Below are 22,575 nucleotides of genomic sequence, written 5' to 3' on the forward strand. Positions count from 1 at the left end.
TTGATCCCTGGAGGAAGTAGATTTGAGTGGGAAATAGACCCAGGCAGAAGGAAGAAGAAGTGGTGGGTTGAATGGTGTCTGTTCATCACCTGGACTCTAGAATAAATTTGAACCTCTGTGAGGAGATGAAGTAGAGGCAGAAGCTTCAATAAATATGTCAAAAGTTTACGAACAGGGCTTTTTCAAGCCCCAGATGAGCAAGTGTGATAGAGAGTTGGATAAGAGGCCATTCTCCGTCTTCAGTATGGAACTCAGTACCACTCTGCCAATCTGGGGCTGGGAGCTGTCAGAGCACCTCAGGACAGTTCCTTCAACTAGTTTCTCAAGATGATGGCATGGAAGCTGTGCTAAGGGGCCTTTGGGCAGTGGGCATGGACAAGTGGCAGGTGAAGCAGGACAGGGAGAGCAGGGCTAGAAGAGCACGGTGCCTGTGATGACAGACTTTTTACGGGGCTCATGTGCACCATCTCTTTGGGTACTAATATAATAATAAACAACAAAATGTTTTAAAGCACTCTGAAAGCTTAGGAGTTGGGACCTTACTGACTCAAAAACCCCAGCAGGTATAACTGCATCAGCAATATAATACTGATGTTTGAAATGTTGATGTTGAATCATGAATATAGATGCTGAATCTATAACTAGAAAGAACTATCAAGAAAAAGTTAAATTATTACAGAATCCCAGGATCTTAGAGTTTTCAAGAATTCATAGGTCAGTCATTTGATCCAGCTTCTCTACAAATGCATAAATTTCCTCTCTAAACTCTTTTCCCTCCGTGGGTGCCGCTTATGCCTTTTTAGCCACAATCCCCTTCACCTTGGTCTCATTTCACCTGAATACTTTATTGAGAGAGGGAGGGATAGGCAGGGGGAAGGGCAAGGAAAGAATGGATGACCCCCTGGGCCACATTAAATCTTGAGACTTGGAACAGGGACACTGAGTATTGGAAAGGAAATGTTTGATGCAGGTTCCACACTTGTAAGCAGAAAAAACTGATCATAGAATGAAGACTCTTTACTGAGAGAATTCAGAAATAGCTATCTAGAGATAACCATGAACTCTTTTGTGAAAATTGACATGTGTCAGTATTTCACATATGGTATTCTGTCTCAGTTAAATCCTACCAGCTACTAAATCATATAAATAACAAGAAATCAGGATAAGAGAGTATTTTTCCCCTTTGGGATTTCATTTAGATAAAGTAAAACATGCATGCCCAATATTCAAAATTCATGTGGACCCTGAGCTCTGTTATATATTTGACAGGCTATTTGTCTTGATCTTGATGATGATAAGATCAGTGGCTCCTGTTTGATACAAGAGAGTAATGTATGAGCTACATGATAATTTAAATAATTGTCTTCTTAACAAAAGAGAGGGTCAGCTTGCCTTTGGGACAAATGTACAAATATAAGAATTTCTTTCCTTAGGTTCAATTCCAGAAATGTTTAACATGTTCCTAAGGCTAATTAAATATGGTTGGGCTTAATTAACTAACAATTCAAGGCCAAAATATGTTTTTCCATTTTTTTGTATTTGGAAGATTTTTTTTAAATGAGGTGACAAGTATTGATAAGTTTTAATACTCCACAATGTGCCATTCTGAAAGCAACAAGGAAATTAAGAAGGTGATACAGGTCACAGTTACTAATATAAACACAAAATGATAAGACATCCTGGCATTTCTCTTATTGTTCACATCCAACAAGCTGCAAATATTCTGTGCAAGCAAGCAAGTGACAATTAACTAGGTAGACAGTAAGAGCTGAGGGCCACTTTTAGTGGGCAGAATTTTCCTGGTGGGCAACATTTAAAAATCGTGATATTTCACACACAAACTTGAGTTCGCAGGTTCTCTTAAGGAAAAAGCCACAAATATGGCACATTTGGGCCACATTTCCACATGGGAGTCAGCAATCAATGAACCCCGGGTGGCAGCCGCCTGCTTCAGATCTCCAAGCACGTGCTCTCCAGCTCACCACCGCCCCACCTCGCCCACTGCACTTTTCCACAGTGCCTCTTTGGGCCCCTGACAGACCTGTGTGGAGAGCTTGAATTGCACACTGCCTCCAACCACTAACCCTACTACTGCATATTCCCTTTTTTTCCCCTTCAACTTTATTCCTTCGTCTCTTGGCAGTACCAACTCTTTAATCAGCATGGTTCCCAAAGAGCTAATTAGTTCCTCTTTCCCCATTTTCTCTCTTCTTTTTCAGCTAAACCATTCTCCTTTCCTGCCTCTTTCCCTTTCGCATCCCACAAAATTTCCTTCTCAGAAGTTGGAGAACTCCTTTGTCTGCTGAAGCATGAAGCGAGACTTTCCCAGAATGAACTGTGATGGCACTTCTTTTGGAAAGATTACATCTAAACAGATAATCTGGGTTTGTTTCACATTTTCACATCAGATCTACAATGGTGCCTGTACAATCACCTAACACTAAAATTTAGAGAATAATTTAAAGCCACTCTGAGTCTGAACAGACTTGGTAGCTTCAAACATATTTCATCCTCAGAAAACAAAAGATTGAATCTATGAATATAAAAACAGTTGATAAGGCTTGTTTTATGGAGGGAACATTTGCCGAGTGAATTTGCATTATGGTGCCTGCTGTGGCCTAAAATAATCTGAGCAGTTTCCTCATTATTCAGTGATGGTACAGTACTCAAACAGATGCAGCCATTTGAGTTCAGATTTCAGATAGTAAGAAAACATGATTTATGGTGAAAAATGTTCACGGGAGTCATCCAGTTTGAAAGATACGATAATCTCCATAGCCTGTTGCTCTGCATGTAGTACTCTCAGGTGAGGGGTGAATGTGTCTTGATTCCTGATTGTGTGCTGACTGGCAGGAGCTACTTCAACTCTCCCCTCTTGCTACGCACACAGAGAAGGTTTCTTAAATGTCCACAGGTGATCCCCACACAGCTACACTCTGAGAATTATGAATTCAGCCATCTGCTGTGGTCAAGGGAACTGACCCAGTGTGATGGTTAATTTAATGTGTCAACTTGACTGGGCCACGGGACACCCAGACAGCTGGTTAAACACTATTTCTGGATGTGTTTGTGAACGTGTTTCTGGAAGAGATTAGTACTTGAATTGGTGGACTGAGTAAAGCAGATGGCCTTCCCCAATGTGGGTGGGCATCATCCAATCTGTTGAGGGCCTGAAAAGAACAAAAAGGTGAAGGAAGGTTGAATTCTCTCTCCCTGCCTGACAGCTTGAGCTGGGACATCAGTCTCCTGCCCTCGCACTGGGACTTATACCATTGGCTCCCGTGGTTCTCAGGCCTTTGGACTCTGACTGGACTATACCACCTGCTTTCCTGGGTCTCCAGCTTGAAGACAGAAAATTGTGGGACTACTTAGCGTCCATAATTGCATGAGCCAATTCCTCATTTTACAAACACACACACACACACTTCCAATTGGTTCTGATTCTCTGGAGAACCCTTACTAATACACTCAGTTTGGGAGAGACCTTCCACTCATCTCTCAGTAGCGTATTTCTCTCTTCCATAGAGGGGACAGCTGTACTCATATTAACTATGCATTCTCAAATTGCAACCACAGAAAGAGTGTGACCATTTATATTTGCCTCATCTAGCTCATTTTGGGGGGTGGGGAAACTCTGTTTTGGTCCTCAGAGGGAAGGTCTTTCTACACCAGCCATGATGTTTGAACAGGACCCAGATGAGGATGATCACGAAACCAAAACAAATAATTTTCATAAAAGTTAATAAAGTGCTAGTAAGAACAAGAGTGTTAAGGTGATTGATTGTTGACTCACTTTCCCATTATTCATTTCTTATCCCACCTGCTTCTTGTTATAGCAGAACAGGACAGACAGGAGTAGCATTTTTTTAAAAAAAATAATTCCTCTTCAAAAAGAAATAATGACACAAAACCCCAAATGTTTGAAGTGTATAATTCAAGAGTCATGAATTATACATGATTATACACCAGGGATAATTTTAGGAATTTCTATTTTCTACCTAAATTTTTTCCACATCAGAAATATTTTAGTGAGGATAAGGGGGAATGGTTTATTCTTTAATTCTAAGATAAATAGGAATTTTCACAGTAATAGAATAATAGGAATATGACATTGAAGATGAAAAGTCAGAAATTATCTGTTTAGTGATAATGAACATCTGAGAGAGAAAAAACCATCAGCTTCACATAATTCCTCAATTTAGTGAGTGGATGGCAAGAATGGAAATGAGAATTCCAAGTCAAATTGGAATGCTTCAAAATTAGACCCACTAAGGGAATAAAAGAGTCTAACACTCAGAGCCTCAAGATTTAACAAGCCATCATTCTGGCCAAAAACTGGAAATACCATGAGGGGGGCAATTCAGATAATTACTATTATGATTTTAAACTCCATTTGCTGGGAAAGTAGGAGCTCTTGTGGGTTTATTGACAAAGGAATAGGGTATTTTAAGAAGTGGTGCTTTGAGATTGGTCTAGTAATCTCTTCCCAATCTCATTCCTTATGGGTTCCTCCCATCTTTTCACTCAATTTCTAATGTAACTTTCTTGAGTGTTTCCATTACCCCAGTGGGAAGCTGTCTCTCCTTTGAACGCCTCCAGCACTTGGTACCATTTTTCACTCTCACCTCCATTTCTCTTTTCACCCCTTTACTCATTGACATCCTGAGTGGTATTGGGTGGCCAATATCACTGTGGTAATGGGGTGTCCCACTCTTCTTCAAATGTCCTCTGCTAGGAAGAAGCAGGTCAGTTCTTGAAACTCAGAATTCAGCCTAACTAGACCTGGGTCAACGTCTGATCTGACACTGTCATTTCTAGGACTTGCATAGGGAAATGAATAAGAAAAATGGTGCCCAAGAATGGAGCAATTTGAGTAGACATAGCATGGAGGAAGAAAATCTGAAAAATTCAGATCCCAGAGAGAAATGCTGAGGACTCAAGAATGCAGAGCCAAGAACAGTTCACATTCCACTGGCAGCTTCGGTAAGGCCATAATTTTGTTATTTTTCCTGTCTGCCGTTTTCCTCTTACCAGCTTAGGAAACTTTAAAAACCCTCAAATCAGCTGTGTGCTGGCTGAAGAGGTCCTTGTCCTGAAGTGTGTCCAGAGGAGGAGAGAGACTGAGTGGAAATAATACTTTGTGGCAGTGAAAGGGAAGGAAAGCAGGTAGGCGTATCCTGGGCTACTCCAAGAAAGAGGATGTCCAGGGAAACAGCCCAGCATAGTTTCAAGAATAAAGACCTGGCACCAGACAGACCAGGGTTCAAACCCCAGGCCCACCAAGAATCTTAACTGAATATCTCAACTTTCTGAACCTAAGTTTACTACAAAATGAAGCTTTATAAAATATCTAGCATTCTGGGCACCTGGAAAGCTTCCAGCTGTGCCTCATCTAGAATCAAGGGAAAGCCCTGGAGCCTCATTTGCTTTGGATGCGACCACCATCTTGGAACCATAAGGGAAAAGTCAAAAGAATCATAAGGACCATTGTCCTGACATGCTCAAACTGATTAAATAATCCCACCTCCCCCTCTTCTACATACTTGGCTCTCTGATTAGGCCACGGTAGGCTTGCCTCTGTTGCCTACAGGTAAATGCATCTCCTAGCCAACATGGCAGCCTTTAAAAAGGCCATTATCCCGCTGGGATAATAAAGATGAAGTCAGGGTACAACACGCAGTTGGTTCTCAGCACATTTAAACTCCTATTTCTGTTTCCCCTTGGTTCAAGACAGACAAATAGTGTCCCCTAAGGTTTACTCATGGCAGGAGGCCTAAGGCCACATAAATGACCAAGAAAGGACATTGCTACTTGCTTTTCAAAGCTCAGTCCAAACAGCATCATCCCCTCTGTGAAGTCTTCTTTCCCAGCTACACCCACTCAAGCAGAGCTGATCGCTGCCTCCTTTGTGCCTCCACTCTATCATCTACATATTTCTATTGCAGCATTGATCACTCTCTTTTGCAGTGATTTGTTTACATGTTGATCTAGGCAGTATGCTCCTCAAAGGCAGGGACTGTGTTTTATTTATCTTTATACCTCCAGAGTCTACAACAGTATCTGGCCCATAGTAGGTGATCAATGTTTAACAGAAAAATGAACAAACAAACCAAGAAGGAAATGAGCAGGAAGGGGAGGTGGATACTGACATCCTTCTACTTCTTTCTCCCCACTGCAGGACTCTTTCCTCAATTCTCACATCCAAGCTCCCTACCCTTCCTGTCTCCCCAGTCCTGGGCCTCAGGAAACATCACTTTGGCTTATGGATTGGAAAATTTTTGTCCTCACTAAACAGCTAGTATGGAGAGAGATGTATAGAAATCAGATCATGAAACTTTATCCAGGAAAGCCACATGACATGGTCTTGGCCAAAGAGATGTTCATGGAAGTTTCCGTGAGGCATCTGAGAAAGTCCTTTAAAGACAGACACACTTAATTGTCTTATGTGTTTGCCTTTTGTTCTCTGTCCTTCTTACCTGCTGGGAACATGGACACGATTTCCGGAACTAAAGCAGCAATCTTGGGACCTCAAGGAAAATGCTTGGCATACTACAGAAATCTCCATCTCGATGTCTTTAAATCATGAACCAATACTTGCAACCCTCTACCCCTGGGTTTTTAACTATGTGAGAAAAATAAACTCTTATGTGTTTAAGTCACTGAAATCTAGCCTATGTTACCTGCAGCTGAAGACAATTCCAAACTGATAATCTGGTCTTCTTTCTTTTTCTCAGACATGCCACGGTCGGTTCATCTTAGGACCTTGCACTTGCTATTCCCTCTGCCTGAAATTCTTTTCTGTCAGATCATCACATGACTAGTTCCTTCTCAAAGTCAGATATCAAGTTAGAATGTCACCTCCTTAGAGGTGCCTTTCTGAATAGCCTATCTGAAAATAACTACCCCCAGTGTACCTACCATTCTTTAATAACGTCATCCTATTTTGTTTTCTTCATTGCATTTATCACTATCGGAAGTGTTCTCCCTTTTGCTTGTTTCTTTTTGTCTTAGTCCATTCAGGTGCTATAAAAAAATACCACAGACTGGGTGGCTTATAAACAACAGAAATTTATTGCTCACAGTACTGGAGGCTTGGAAGTCCAAGATCAAGGCACCACTGTGGTTGTGTTTGGTGAGGGCCCTCTTCCTGGTTCATAGCTGGTGCCTTCTCACTGTGTCCTCACATGGTGGAAGAGGCCAGGGATCTTTCTGGAGCCTCTTTTATAAGGCACTAGCCCCATTCATAAGGGCTCCACCTTCATGGCTTAAGCACCTCCCAAAGGCCCCACCTACCAATACCATCACATCGGGCATGAGGATTTCAACATGTGAATTTTGCAGGAACACAAACATTCAGACCACAGCGCTTCTTGATCACCCCCACTGTGAATGCAGGTAGACAGTCTCTATTTTGTTCAGAACCACTGTATCTCTAGCACATAGAAAAGCATGTGGCATATGGTAGGTGCTCTATGAATAGGTTCCCAGAAAGGGAATGACTTTTAAAGGTGGAAATGAATGTATTTCCCCATAGGAAATACTGTCAAATACGTTGAATAGGTTTATAATTTAGGGAGGTATGGGTTAAATACCGTTTATGACCTAACTACTATATGTAACATTGCTTATGTGAGATAATGAGTTTCAAGTTCAATTTCTCTTAATGAATTCATTATAATCTTGATCATAGACCATCTTGCAGCTTATCCCCATATCCAGAAAACCCTGCCTCCCTGCCTGTTATTCCTAATAGCTCATCGGATTTTAACTCCTTCATAAAATTTCTTCTTTGATTTATTAAAGGAAGTTTAAACAGTTTTTAAAAAGAGTCCCACTCAATCTCAAGTAGATTTATTTTTTTCAAATTGATTTCTTGAGTGCCACTACTTATACTCCTTGCAGGTCCTATCCCATTTCACATCCTGTCTTGTGAAAATTACACTCGAGCCCTTTCAAAGGCACCTTGCCTAACTTCCTGACCTCCCAAGTGGCTCCTGAACCTCTTGTCTTTCCCATGGGTTCATTGAAAAGCAGCAAAATCTTCTTAATCCTTTTGGGACCCTTCTTTCTGTTCCAGTTATCACATGAGGAGCATCGTGGACTATGTATGATGAGTCTGCAAGGGAAACCCTGACATTCAGGAGAAAATTATTTCTTTTAATAGCTAAAGAGTATGCTTTACATATAGAAGCCATATATGTAGGCTAATAGGATAGAGCCATCCTGTTACACACACTGAAGAAATAAAATACAGACCAGTTTGAGTAAGTAAGGAGTTTCCAAGTTAAATGGTAAAAGCTAAGTTCAGAAATACAGGTTGGGAACTGTGGCAGAGATTCTCAGTTGTTTCTCAATATTCATTCTCTCTCTTTTCCTTGGTAACAAAGTCTTCCTTTTATTTAAGGTGGCGATGACTAAAAAGATGCATTTCCCAGTCTCCCTTGTAGTTAGGTGACCATGTGATACCGTTCTGGAAGAAGTTTTGTCTGGGTGTGCTTAAAGAGAGCTGACTCAGCTGGGGAGTGTGGCCTTTACCCTTCCTCTTTTCTTCTAGTCTGGAACTTGGAGGATGGCTGAAGCTCCTGTAGTGACCTTCCATCATAAAGTGACGTTGAGGATGGAAGCCGGAAACTAAGAATGGGCGACAGAATGATGATTTCATGGAGCCACTACACCAGCTCTGAGGTGCCCATTCTAGGGCTGCTTTTCTGTCAGAGAATAAACCCTAGTGTCTTTAAGCAACTGCTACTTTGAATTTTTTGTTAAATTAGCCAAATATAATCCATTTTGATACAGAGGCTCCCTTGGGGAGCTTTAAAATACATCCCAACGCCCAGGAAGCATCCCAGATCATTTAAATCAGAAACTCTGGGGATAGAATTCAAGCATCAACATTTTTTCTAAGCTTCCCAAGTGATTCTAATGTGCAGCCCAGGTTGAGAATCGCTGCTTCAGACCGACAGGCCTTATATTTAGCACGTTCAAGAATCTCCCGGGAGATGGGGTGGTGCTTGTTAAAAAGTTGGATTTCCAGGCCTCACTCCCCAGAGATTTTGGTTCTTTAGGTCTGAGGGCACCACAGGTGATTCTGAGACAGGCCACCCAGGGACCACATTTGAAGGAACACGCTTAGGCAGTAGAGAACCTTTGGAAGTTTTAAAGCAAAGAAATGACAAGATCAGAGGAGAGTTTTAGGAGGATTAGGCTGGATCTAGTGAGTAAATTGAAAAGAAGAGGTGAAAGATGGAAGGTAAGGAGACCAACGGGGAGGCACTACAGTAGTTGGTGGCCGGATGGGACACAATTCTGACCTAAGAGGGTGGCCAGAGAAATGGGGAAAGAAGGAGAGAAATGGAAAACTGAAATAGGTAAAACACTGCGGGACTTGGTAACCGACAGAATAGGGAGGAGCGGGACTTCATTCTTCATTCCTAATGACTGCAGGATACACTAGGGGTCTGACTTCCGGGTTAGTATGTATTTTCCCCTTTTGCTCAAACTTGGCTAAATTGGTATAGGTTATCAGTTTACTATGTATCCACACCTGCAGATGTTAAGTTGCTTTTTGTTGACTTGATTGTATCTAGAGCTTCCCATTAGATTGGAAACCTTTATTTGCTAAATCAGCTCTTCTATTTAAAGGCTCAGACACTATATCCTAACAGGAGTCTATTTCACAAATAAGTTTAGTATCTATCTATCTATCTATCTATCTATCTATATATACACACACACACATATATATGCTTAGTTTATATATACATATATGTATACAGACAAGTAATGTACATATGTGTATATGTATGTATATAGACAAGCAATTAAATGTTTTTCATGAGATTTTATTTTCTTTTTAAGACATGTCCTGTAGAGCCGAGAGACTAAATGATCTGAGTGGCAGTACAGTTACTGCTCTGGAGCTGTGCTTTATGTAGATATCTTTTTGGATGAGACCTAAGAGTTTAAAAAGTAGTTTTAAAAGGTGATCTCAAAGGTAAATGATTATTCAACTATTCAATACAAAGTCACCAAGCTGACAGATGTTAGGAGACATTTCATCAAATAACCTCAATTAAACATAATTACTTTATGAGTAATTCTAAAATACACACTGCCCGCTGATTCATTGTAATGAAGAACACCTATGTATGCCTCAGAAATCGATCTCAGGTGTGCCCTTCAAGCCCTCTGTTATTTAAAAACCAATATATTGGTTTCACAGTTACAAACCAGAAAAAAATAACACTCAAATGTAATAGAAATATCATACATTGTAAGCTAATCTAATTTCTCGATTCTTACTAAAATCTGTGTCAAGACACAGTTTCTTTTAAGAATAGATTTTTAAATACCAAGTAAACTTAATAAACTAATGAGACACACATATCCTCGCTGAGCTTGCCACTCACAGATGAAACACAGCCCCGCTCTCTTGTACCTCACAGTATAAATATAAAGGGACGATGACTTTTCCAAAAGTTCGTTTTAGATTTAATTTTCTCTCTAATTGGAACATCTATTAAGAAGGCTCTAACAAGGTGAAAGTCATTCAATCTGTTCAAGACATAAAAAGGCTAAACTTCAACAGGCAATGGCAGAGCACTCATCTAGATTCCACGTCACATTTAGTTTCGTTGCTAATAATAGCCCTCTGCTTTGGTCTGGAGTGAGTCAGTATTTTGTCCCTGGCTCCAGAGTACGCTCATGCTTCTTAAGCCACAGTATGAGCCCCACTGAGGGACCCTACCCGCTCAGCTCTCCCGCGCACACCGGAGAAAGTGAAAACTCTACATGTGAACTGTCAGATGCCTCTCTGATTCCCCCTAGTATTCTCTCCGACAGTTGGAACTTTTGTTCCACCTTCAGATATTAGTCACTAAATTGGTTAAGTAAAGGGTTAACCATACGGGGGATTCAATACCTTCGTGAACACGTCCGTTTCATACAGAAAGTATTCTATTCCATGATCACAAACCCCATCCCTCATATGAGCTACAATCTTGCAAATAACAAAACATTGGGCATTGGGAAGTCTTTGTGTGAAAGTGTTGAGGGAGTCTGTGAATAGTCCCAGGCAAAACTCCATCCCCACCAGGCAAAACAATCCCAAGTGTGCATTCTGCTGCAGGTGAGTCAAGGGAATTTGCTCTGGGTTGAACTGTGTCTCCTTCACCCCCCAAACTCATGTGTCAAAGCACTAACCCCCAGTACCTTAGAATGTGGCCCTATTTGGAGATAGGTTTTACAGGTATAATCAGTTAAGTTAGCACGAGGTCTTACTAGAGTAGGGTGGGCCTCTAATCGGATATGACTGGTGTCCTTATAAAAGGGGCAATTTGGACACAGACACACATACACAGGGAAAGGGACACGTGAAGATGAAGGCAGAGATGCTTCAACATGCCAAGGAACACTAAAGATTGCCAGCAAACCACCAGAAGCTAGGGAACAGAAGCAGGTTCTTCCTCCTAGCCTCAGAAGAAACCAACCCTGCCACAGCTTGATCTTGGACTTCTAGCCTCTAGAACTGTGAGACAAGAAATTTTGTCGTTTAAGCCACCCAGTGTGTGGTACTTTGTGATAGCAGCCCTAGCAAACTAATACAGAACTGTTCTCCCATCATCATCTCTGGTGAATAGTATATTCTTTTGGAGTAGATATAACTGGCCTTTCACTATTTGACCAGTGAGAATTAAAAATTTAAAAGCAAAAGCTTTTAAATGATAGGAAGGTAACAGAAAGGATAGAGTGAGTGGCTTGGCAGGCCTGCCAACCAGGCCTCTTTTACTAACCCCAAAGGCCTCCTCCACCATGTGGATCAAAGAAAGCTGAGGGAGTTGGCTGCATGGGCACCGAGCACTTCTGCACTCCACCACCCCACGTAATTGCTGCCGTCTCGGCCAGTGTGGAACAGGAGCATACCCACTAAGCTGCAGCTCTCTGTCATCCCTCTCCTCACTCTCCCAACTTCCTCGCAAACAGCAGGGAACCGACTAGAACCAGCTAGAAGTGGGAATGGAAAAAATAGAGCAGAGAAGTCAAATGGGAATCAAACAAAACTAAAATAGGCCAAAAAAAGAAAAAAATAGAAGAAAGACTATGAGGAGAAATGGAAGGAGAAAAGGAGAGAAACATAGGCATGGCTGGTCAGGAAAATAATTGCTGGAGGGAAAAACCTGAAATCTGTGGATATGGATCTCTAGGATATGCATTATATTGTTCCAGAAGGCCGTTAGGAAATTAAGATTCTTCTTGTGACCATTGTATGTCGCAGCTTGACAAATTATTTCTGGAATTCAATCACCTAACTTCCTGCAGAGTGCTTATTTTCATAGCTCAGTTCTGTAAACAAAGTCTATGTGATGCTACATGAATTGACAGAGAACACTGAGTGATGGAGCCAGAAGACTCAGAAGCCATTTAAGTCAACCTTCTCAGCGAGCTGTACCGAGAATTGAACAGACTTATCCAACATCACACAGCCTATACCAGAACTAGGCCAAAAGATTTTGTAAATATTATTTGATTTATGAAGAATCCAGGCTGATTTATACAAAGAAAATATTTCAAACTACTTTCGAGCCCTCACATCTCCCTATGATTTTTAAGGTATTCAAGAAAAAGCCTTTTGATAGCCATCTGGGAAACTTCAAGGCAGAAAATTCTTCAGAACATAAGGTAAGAAACTAAGGTAGACAAAAATTTATTCCGGCCAAAATATTTATTTGAAAAATATTTGATGGATTAATCTTTTTAATATAGACAGATCTAGACCACCTGAATTTTAAATTTCTTATTAATAATTACACCGACACCAATCTACACTTAATAGCATTTATTGTACTAGATAGGCTTCTAAGTGCTGGACGTATACTAACCACTCAGTCCTCCAGTAACATATGATTTGGTCTCTTTATTTATTAACCCCTTTTTGCCGATTAAGCAGCTGAGGCAGAGAGGGACAATGACTTTGTAAAAGGACACACTGTTTGTGAGAGGCAGCACTGAGATGTGAACACTGGCAGTCTGGCTCCAAAGTCTATGTACTTAACCACTGTACCAGACTGTTAGTTACCACTTGGAAGCAATTTGTATATCAATACATATGTATCCCTAGTAAGTGGCAAAGCCAGGATTTTATCCAAGTCTAATGTGATTTAGAGTCAATGCTCTTTTCCATCACACCATACTGCCTCTCACATTATCATCCTGAAACTTCACTTTGACCTTCTTGAGCAGCCCCTGACAGAAGGTAGTGATATGAAGATCCTGTCCAACAAGACACCATAGAAGCAGAATAGAAAAGACAATCCTAAACCACCAGCCATAGCATGATCTCCGTCCAGGGTTTGCTGGAGGATATTGGCTCCACTAGGTCACACCTAGCTTGTGTGCTGTGCTCCTCTCTCTTCATTATCAGAAGGTGGTGTGGTTGGTGGAACAGGCACTAACCACGGAGCGACAGACCTGGGTTCCAGTCGTAGACCAGCCTGGGACTGGCAGAGTGCCATCGACAGGCAGGGCATTGTGCTCTCTGCTTCATGTACCTGGCTCCCTTAATCCTCTCAACTACCCCATGAGTGAGCATGACAACAAGTGTACAGATGAGGGAAGTGAGATTCAAAGAGTTAAGCAATTCCATCAAGGTCACAAAGGAGGGTATTCAGCCCAGGTCTGCCTGACTGCAAAATCTGTACATATTCCAGGCAAGTTGCCTCTAACGTCACTTTAAATCCTCTGAATCTCAGACTTCTCAAATAGAAAACAAGGAAACTGTGCCAAATCAGTACTCTCCGTGCCATGGAGCCCTAGGGATTCTTCAAAGGTGTCTTAGAAGTCATTTTGGGAAGGAAGTCCAAGGAGACAGGGCCCAGACAGCCACTTACACCTGATGTGTGTGTGCGCACGTGCATGTGTTCAGAGCAACGCCACTTGACCTGCCTTGTAAATATGGCTTTCCACACTTGGAGTGAAGGGCGGATTTGGCTGCTAAAACAAATTTGGGGACCACTCTATAAGTGACCTTTAAGGCTCCTCTGAGCTTTAATACCCAGGAAGGGATCAGTGTTGAAAAGGTGCAATAACTATGGTAAATCAAGCCAGGCAGAGGAGACTTCAGATTCACCTGGCTAGTTCTGTCCAGAAAACATGCAATGGCTTTGAAATAAAAGGCTGTGCCCAAACTTCCACTGATCTAAACACAATTTGAGAAAGTGTTTCAGTTGCGTCTGTGAAAATGGCCTTCTTACCCAGGGCCAACTAGTGAGAAACACAGTCTGAGTTTTCTTCTCTTGTGATTGCCGTTCCTTGAGGGTTTCAACTAGTCAGGGATGAAAGTGATGCGGTGTTTATGGCTTAATTCTAACTCATTGCTTTTTGTCTTCCTCTCTATTTATCTTGCCTCATCCTCTTTTCATCCCGCCCACCTTCAATCTTGTCTCCCTCCTCTGGCCCCAAAGCCAGGTGGTAGACAGCAAAGGAGTGGGCTGTGTCGGTAAGAAATGAGATAATTCATTTATTTCATCAAGCCCTGCTTTTCCCCCATCTGTATTCCTACACAGAGCAAAGCACTGGTGCTTGGATGCTGGCTATGGGGCAGGCATCTTGATGAATGCATGGAGAGCCTATGCATTCATTCCTACAGCTCATACCCCTTTCACTAAAAGCTGCATTTGTAGAAGAGAATAAAGCCAACGAAAGGCAAGTGTTAATCACAGTGATGGTGATCACACCTTTTTAAAAAACACTTATTGAGGTGTACTTTACATACGATAAAATTCACTTATTTTAAGCATGCAATTCAATGATTTTTAGTAAATGTACAGTTGTACAACCATCACCCCAGCTCAATTTTGGCACACTTCCATTACCCCAAAAAGTTCCCCCAAGCTCATCTGCAGTCACACCCTGTTCCCACCCCGGCCCTCGGCAACCACTAATCTACTTTCTGGTTTTTATAGATTTGTTTTTTCTGAGCATATACATGGAATCATATAATATGTGGTATTTTGTGACTGGCTTCTTTCATGTAGTATACTCTTTTTGAAGTTCACCCACATGTTAGCATGTCTCAGTACTTTGTTCCTTTTTACATAACATTTTTTGAATGGCAGCATTACATAGAGGAAAGATCATGGATTTCAAAAGCATGGAAACACGGGGCTGATCAAAGTTATACCAGTTCTTAGTTATGTGACTTTGGGCAAGTTCCCTAACCTCTATGAGACCGATTTGTGGAATAAGGATAACAACCCCGCTCTCAGAGGATTATTCTATGAACTAGCTGGATTGTGCCAGTAAATAATGGGCAGTCAAGAAATCCAGTCTTTTTCTCTATGAATTCCCCCAAGAACCTTTGCTTTTCTCCCTCTGCTTCAAATTTTAAAATGAATCCTACAGCCTCCCTACCATCTTTCGCATCAGGTTGAAATGACAGCGCACATAACTAGCAGTATCAGGAACAGAATTCCGCCAAGGGGAATCACATCCTTCATTAACGGATCCCAGATGGTGAGGAGCTAAAGGGATTTCCTCCAATTATGTTGCTGTCATTTGTTAGAAAGAAGGTCAAACTGTATTTAATTATTATTTTAAGGAGGAAAGTGTTTCAAATTTTACCCTACAACATTTTATAGAGTTGGTCTCACCTTTGAAAGGTTCTAAGAACAACATATTTTCCCACTAATTCTTATAAACCTTCATGAGAAACATCATATAAAACCTATTAACATCAATCTTCAGATATCATGTAAACAAATAGCAAAGGCTACAAACCTCTGAGTAAATAAAATCCACCTCAAATCTTTGAAACTCAACTTTTAGCCAGTAGTTTTGGGCTTTTTATTTCTCAGACCTTTAGAAGAACCTGAATTTCATGTGTGTAGCAAAGCAGACTAAATCGAACTCCTTGTCCATTTCTTCAGTCCACTTTCTCCGATTAGAACATGTCACCAATTTGAGTTCCGACTTAAAGGGATCCTGCATATAACCCCATCGTACACTCCTGGATGCAAAGTTTATAAAGATGCTGTTCCCTGAGCATGAAATTCTCCGTTCTAAACCTGCTTTTCCTCCTAAATGACTGTTTCACTACAGTTTATAATCGATCACTATTCCCCTTCTTGTTTCGGATTGTTTGTCTTTCCTTTTTCCTGGGATTTATCACAGCTTCATTTCTTCCCCAAATTCCTGAAACACTGAATTCCCTTCCACCTCCGAGATTCACTTCCTAATTTAACAGTTAAAACAGAAAAAGATGTCCTCTCAATATTTCTACTAAACAAAATTGTTTTGTAACATTTCTTATTTATCCCTCACTTCCAGGAAATTAGCATGGTATACCTTTTTTCATGATATAAAATGCCTGTTGTCAAAAGTAAACTAGTAACTAAGAGAGGCAATCTTTATATCAACCAATAGTCACTCTACATATTTCTGGCGTTAAAGATGGCAAAGAGTGATGCTTTCAAGTAAGTAAATTAGATATCATTCTTACAAGTGATCAGTCTGCAACATTATCAGGTGAGTCTGACTAACTTGAACTTCTGTGATAAAGCCACACTCACACAGATAAATAGATAAAGGGCCATATCCAGATGGAATCAAACGCTTTAATGTATTTATGTAGGGATTCCTATGTTTCCTTGCTCTATGTACTTATCTGAAAATAGCAATTGTTAACAAAATCCAAGATTGAGAGATCAGTAAGAAGTGGATAGAGTTCCAGGAGAGTTTTCACTCACCTAAAAGAGGCTTGGGAATCCATAAATGGGGTAAAAATAAATAAAAATAATTTTGGAGGGGGCATAAACAGCTTAGGTTTAGTTAGGTTTGTGAATTCCTTCAATCTTTAAAAAGCTATTCTTATGTTAAAACTTCCCTTTCGCACACTACAGTGAAGACAGTAATTTATATCCAAGACTTTATTTTAGGGATTTCATTTTAAATGGCATCACAGGAATTTATCTCATGGTATAAATAGTTTAGTAAATCTGGGATTTAGCAAAGATTTTTCTCTCCACTGCACAGGCCTTTTGTGCAGAAGACGTTTAGTACCAGATGACAAAATAATCTTGAGGCATGATGGTTTAACTTCAGTTTGTGCCCAAACATCCTGCAAAAAAATCTTAAGCCCCAAATTCCAATATATGACCAACACATGGAAATTATATGTTTTTAAAAAATCACTTAATGACCCAAATCTTCAATACCTATACAAACATCACACAACCTTCGGATTATACTTTTGCCTATAGTTTGTTTATAGCTCTCTAGAGAATCCTGATCTCAGGGTGATTGGTGAAAACTTCAGATTTGCAGACATCATCTCTGAGGCCTTGGCCACCATAAATATCTATCAGCATCCATGCATCAAATAATGCCAAGAGTCTCCTACCCTGAGATGGCAGCGAGTTTTTGGTGTGCCTGTCGGGCCATTTCACAGCCTTTGGTTCTTGTCTTGTGCATTTCTGCCCGGAGCGAGGGGCAGCTGACCGAGACGTCCCCAATAGAAATGACCAACTCTCGGTACAGGGCCACTTGCGTGTTGAACTCTTGGACAAGCTGGAAAAGAAGCGTTTCTTTCAGTAAACACTGAACGGAAAGTTTTCTATTCTAGTGTACGTAAACCCGAGCTCTCACTGACCCCTGAGCCACTTCCCTGGCTCTCCAGTTTAAGGAGCCTACACATTATTTAAAGATTAAGACACAAAGATGGTAAGTTCTCTTTGTCCAAGGCAAGTGTTTGTTTTTCATCTCGGTCAAGTCTGGTCATGGAAGCTCTCTTTCCAGACCTACTTGCCCCTACCCGTTCAGACTCAGTTTCTGAAGAGCAAGAGTGTATTTGGGGAGCTACCATGCCACTCCCAGGTCACTGGAGACTGATGGTGGGAACTCTCGCATAGAATGCTCCCCTCTAATACCGCTAGGATACGAATTTGAAGTTGCATGGGGATAAAGGCCAAAGGTAGGTTGTAATAGGCAAACCATTCACCTCCTGCGGGCTCTGGAGCCTGACAGGAAGACTGATCACAGCTTCTGCGTTGGAACCTTCGTCCCTTCCGCAGAGCCCTGTGAGGTCCGTTTGGGTTTGTTTGCTACTGTCTCCCCACAGAGCAGCACCCCCACCTCTCCATTCCCTCCTTCCTTTAGTGAGCAAGTCAGTTCACCGCGTCTTTCGCGTCCACCGTTCTCCGAGGGGGTAGAGGCGCGACCTACAGCCGCTGACCCCAAGACCTTTGCCGTGGCACTTCTTTGCGGGGCCATTACGACCCGGTATCACCCGAAATCTGGGGGACTGCAGATTTTAAAATAGTGCATGTGCACGTGATCGGCATGGAGGCGCTGAGGGTGGGGGAGTGGCTGGCGTTCAAGCAAACGATTAATACATGCAGTTCTCCCACCTCCAAAAAAGAAAAAAAAAAAAAAAAAGAGGCATAGTTTTCACCTACCATCTTGCAGTCGTCCAGGGCTCGCTGGGTTTTGTGGGCGCTCTCGGAGCCGCTGCCCCGGCGCTCCCAATCCCCGCTCTGCAGCGGGGGCTTGCTGATCTGGAAGATCGAAGAGCGGGTGGACCGGCTGGGGCGCTTTTTGCGCCCATTCGGTGCAGAACTCATGCATACACATCCACCAAGCCGAAGCCGCTGGTGCAGTGCGCCCCGGCGCGGGCGGCCCGGTGGTTACCCTGCGCGCCGCCGCTAAGCAGCAGGAGCCGGGACCGGAGGCGCGGCGCTCACAGGGTTGGGGCTGGCTGCGAGGGCGGGTAACCTTCAGCTTGAAGGAGAGCCGGGGAAGCGCTGGCTGTGCCGTGCAGCATCTCTTCCACTAGCAGCGAGGAGGGGGCTCGGTCAAGTTCTGCTCAGCAGCATTGCCGGCCCTGTCCCAGGAGCTGGAAGCTGGTGCGGGCTCGCACCGCCTTCCCCTCGGCATGGATTGCAAGGCTGGGTGAGAAGGAACGCGCCGCCCGGTGGTTCCGAGTTTCCATCCAGATGGGGGAGCAGCTTTCAAAGCCTCTGCTGCAAGGGGGGTGGGGGGTGGGGGGCGAGTGTCGCTCTTGCCTCAGTGTCTTCCCGCAGCAGCGCTCGTTTGTCTTTCCCCTCCCTCCCCCGTCACCAGACCTGGAAGGCTGGCAGTCCCCGAAGCAGGCAATTGGCTCTGATGGGCTGCCTTGATCCCTCGTCGTTACGGGCTCGTCTGTTTGAGGATCCCAGATGAATCCGTGGCGGGACTGGCAGACGCAGGGAATCGGTCCGGCTGACGTTGTCCGCGGCCCCGCACATTGATAGGACGGGAATACTAATGTGATCCGTCCATGCAACCCCCTTCTACCTCCACAGTTTATGCACTTATCCAATCAAATCCCCAGGAACATCAATTGCAATATTACTTCATCTGCTCTATTATTAGAAAGGAAAAGTGTCATCAGAGTGGAGCACATTGCCACATGCTGGGACCTAAATAAGGATTTCAAATCTACCAGTGTGGGCTTGAGGCCCTCACCATCTGAGACTCGGGTGCAGAGTATCAAAGCCCAAACCAAGGAGGGAGTCAGGTTTTTGCTTCAAAAGGAAGATCCCTTAATAACATAACAGAAAAGCTTTGTTTCCTGAGGTTTTTGTTGTTGTGTTTTTGTTTTCTGTCCTTGTTGAGTGTGTGCAGGGACAGGGATGGCCAGCCAGTGGGGCAGAATACACAGAGGCCTGCTGGCAAATTGATCCTCAACCCATCCCATTTTAACCAGTAAAGCTCCTGGTCGTGGCCCCCAGAGTCTCAGGACCCAGCTCTGAGAGTTTCCCCACAGAGAGTTGAAGAAGTCAGAGCCAACAGGCCTCCCTGGGCGCTCAAATGGATCCAGTTCTCCTTTATGGGATGTCAGTGACCCAGAGGCCAATGGAGGTGGCCCCCAAAGTGGAGAGGATGCCTGCATGAAATGGGCTGCAGTGAGTTCCTGGGCCATTTAAGTCCACCCTTATGGCTGACATCCTAAGATTCTTCTGAGTGGAAGAGAGTCGGGTGGGCCTTAACTCCAGTGCTCTGAGAATGCTTGTTCCCATGAATGATTTATTTGGAGGGGACCTTGTTAAAAAGGTCTGCCATAGGGGAACTAATTATATGTTGAAAAGCCTAATGAAGAATAACACGAGGTTCCTGGTCAATCTCTTACAGGAATATGGAGAGTACACACAGAGGGGGAGCCAGAAAGAGCCAGGAGGGCTCGGAGGAGGCCTCTAAGGAGGATGTCTCTAGAAGGGTTTTAAAAGACAGGGAAACATGGCAAGGTGATGTGGTATAATAAGAAAGATGTTTGGTTTTTGCCCCCAGTTCCTGACACAGAGCTCCTAAAACTCTTGGAATTTCCTGAGTGATAAGGGTGATAAGAACCTCTTGTCACCAGAAACACCAAGCCTCGATTAGAGGTTTGAACTTTCGGTCCCATCCCCCAACTTCTGGGGAGCAGAGGGGTCTGGAGATTGACTTAATCACAAATAGCCAATGACTTAATCAATCACACCTACATAAGGAAACCTCCCTAAAAACCCCTAAACAATGGGTTCAGGGAGCTTCCGAGTTGAAGACATGGAGTTGCTGGGAGGGTGGCACGCCCAGAGAAGGCATGGAAGCTCTGTGCACCCCCTCCCCCCCATTCCTTGCCCTGTGCATCTCTTCCATTTGGCTGTTTCTGAGTTGCGTCCTTTATAACACAGGTAAGTAAAGCACTTTCCCAAGTTTCGTGAGTCACTCTAGCAAATTATCTAATCTGAGGGGGACTTATGGGAACTTGTAACCTAGTCAGAGAAAAGAGCAGATAACCTGGGGACTTGATGCCTGTGACTGGTCTGTGAAGTGAGGGCAGTCTCGTGGGACTGAGCCCTCAAACCTGTGGAGTCTGATGCTGACTCTCGGTAGTTAGTGTCTGAATTGAACTGAGTTGTAGGATGCGTTGGTGTTGGATATTTGGAGAAGTACTGTTGAAAAGGACTCCAGGTATTTGGTTAGGGAGGAAAAAAACCTAACAGGTGAATATCTGAGTGGATACTCAGCTGCATTTGCATAGTACTTCACAGAACATTGAGAGTCAGTTTTCCCTAACCAGAGTAGGGGAGCGAGGCCTCAGCCGCCATCCCAGACCTTGGTACCTGCTATCCTCCAGGTGTTTAGATGCTAAGACAGGCGTGAAAGGCTCTTCTGTTGGCTGAATCTCTCCAAATATAGGAAGATAAAAGAGGTTAACTCATGGGGCCGGTCCAGTGGCTCAGCGGTTAAGTGCGTTTTGGCCACCCCGGGGTTTGCCAGTTCGGATCCTGGGTGCAGACATGGCACCACTTGGCAAAAGCCATGCTGCGGTAGGCGTCCCATGTATAAAGCAGAGAAACATGGGCACTGATGTTAGCTCAGGGCTAGTCTTCCTCAGCAAAAAGAGGAGGATTGGCAGTAGTTAGCTCAGGGCTAATCTTCCTCAAAAATAAAAATAAAATAAAATAAAATAAAAGATACTCTTAAAAAAAAGAGGTTAACTCGTGTGTAGGGAGGAGAGGTTGAGGAACATATCAAGTGATTTGGTGATATTTGCTGGGGTTTGGTGAGTAGTTGGGATGCTGAGGAGGAAGGTACAGGAAGGCTAAGGGACTTCAGGAGGGACAGATAACACTCATTTGTAAATTGTTTAAGTCCCATGATACAAACCCCTTTTGTTACCATTAACTACCCTTCCCCCCACTATCACCGAACTTAAAATTCTGCTCTAGCCTGTGGTTGGTGGTGCGTTGGAGAATTAAAGGAAACAGAGCTGCATTTTACGTGTGTGGACATAGGATAGAGAAAACAGGATGCTGGAGGTCAGGCTTCTGGAAATCTTTGGCCACCACTCTTATTTCATCCCCTTTCCCTGCAGGAAAATAGTGACTGCCACGAGATTTGAGCATCTCAAAGCTGCTGAGTAGTAGGTTTCTACTCCAGCTACAACCATCTGGTTTCTACTCCCAGCTTCTTCTGCCTAGAGACACTTTCAACAAATAAAAAGAAAAAAAAAGGCAACATGATTGTGCTGCCCTGTTTCTATGCCATATTTCTTGCAGGAGGTGTGTATGTGTGTGGGGGGAAATAAATGGGTCCAATGCAATGCCACATCTGAAGGACTACAGATTTGGAAAACTGCTGGGAGATTAAGCAGAAACTGTCATTTGTAGGTGTCCCTTGGTCTTCCCTGATACACAGCCCAAGCCATTTTCCTGAGAGAGGAGAAAAATAGCATCAATCCCAGAGCTGTCTCTTCCAGGGACAAATGCTGGAATCAGAAGAGCAGCAGGCAGGCTTTGTTCCCTCACCTTCCCCCACATTCAAAACAGCATGAATTTACATTCCTGGGGCTGTCTGACTGCCAAGTAGAAGGGTAAAGTGCAATTGGAAATCCCAACAACAAGGGCACATTTTCTGGTTATACAGGCCCCATTTTGGCACAACCCTCATAATGGGTCCTCCTCAGGTATATGGCTTTGACCCAAGTCACATCCTAGATTCATTCCAATATAAGACCCACCTTGCATTTCATGTTCTCTCTCCAGTAATTTTAGAGTTCAT

The 22,575-nt window shown here is 43.0% G+C and overlaps 1 protein-coding gene across 1 annotated transcript in view; it reads right to left on the reverse strand.

The window, feature by feature from the left end:
- The window catches only part of RGS7BP (regulator of G protein signaling 7 binding protein), a 105,023-nt gene extending 83,547 nt beyond the window's left edge, over positions 1–21,476 (reverse strand). Inside the window, exons 1-2 of the mRNA XM_070587458.1 lie at positions 18,450–21,476; positions 17,396–17,562 (exon numbers count right to left, since the gene is read on the reverse strand). Of these exons, the coding sequence (XP_070443559.1) occupies positions 17,396–17,562; positions 18,450–18,614 (332 nt within the window). The 5' untranslated portion in view covers positions 18,615–21,476. The remainder of the gene's footprint in view (positions 1–17,395; positions 17,563–18,449) is intronic.
- Between the last annotated feature and the right edge of the window lie 1,099 nt (positions 21,477–22,575).

The sequence above is a fragment of the Equus przewalskii genome, chromosome 20 (genome assembly GCF_037783145.1).
Source record: "Equus przewalskii isolate Varuska chromosome 20, EquPr2, whole genome shotgun sequence".
NCBI lineage: Eukaryota > Metazoa > Chordata > Mammalia > Perissodactyla > Equidae > Equus > Equus przewalskii.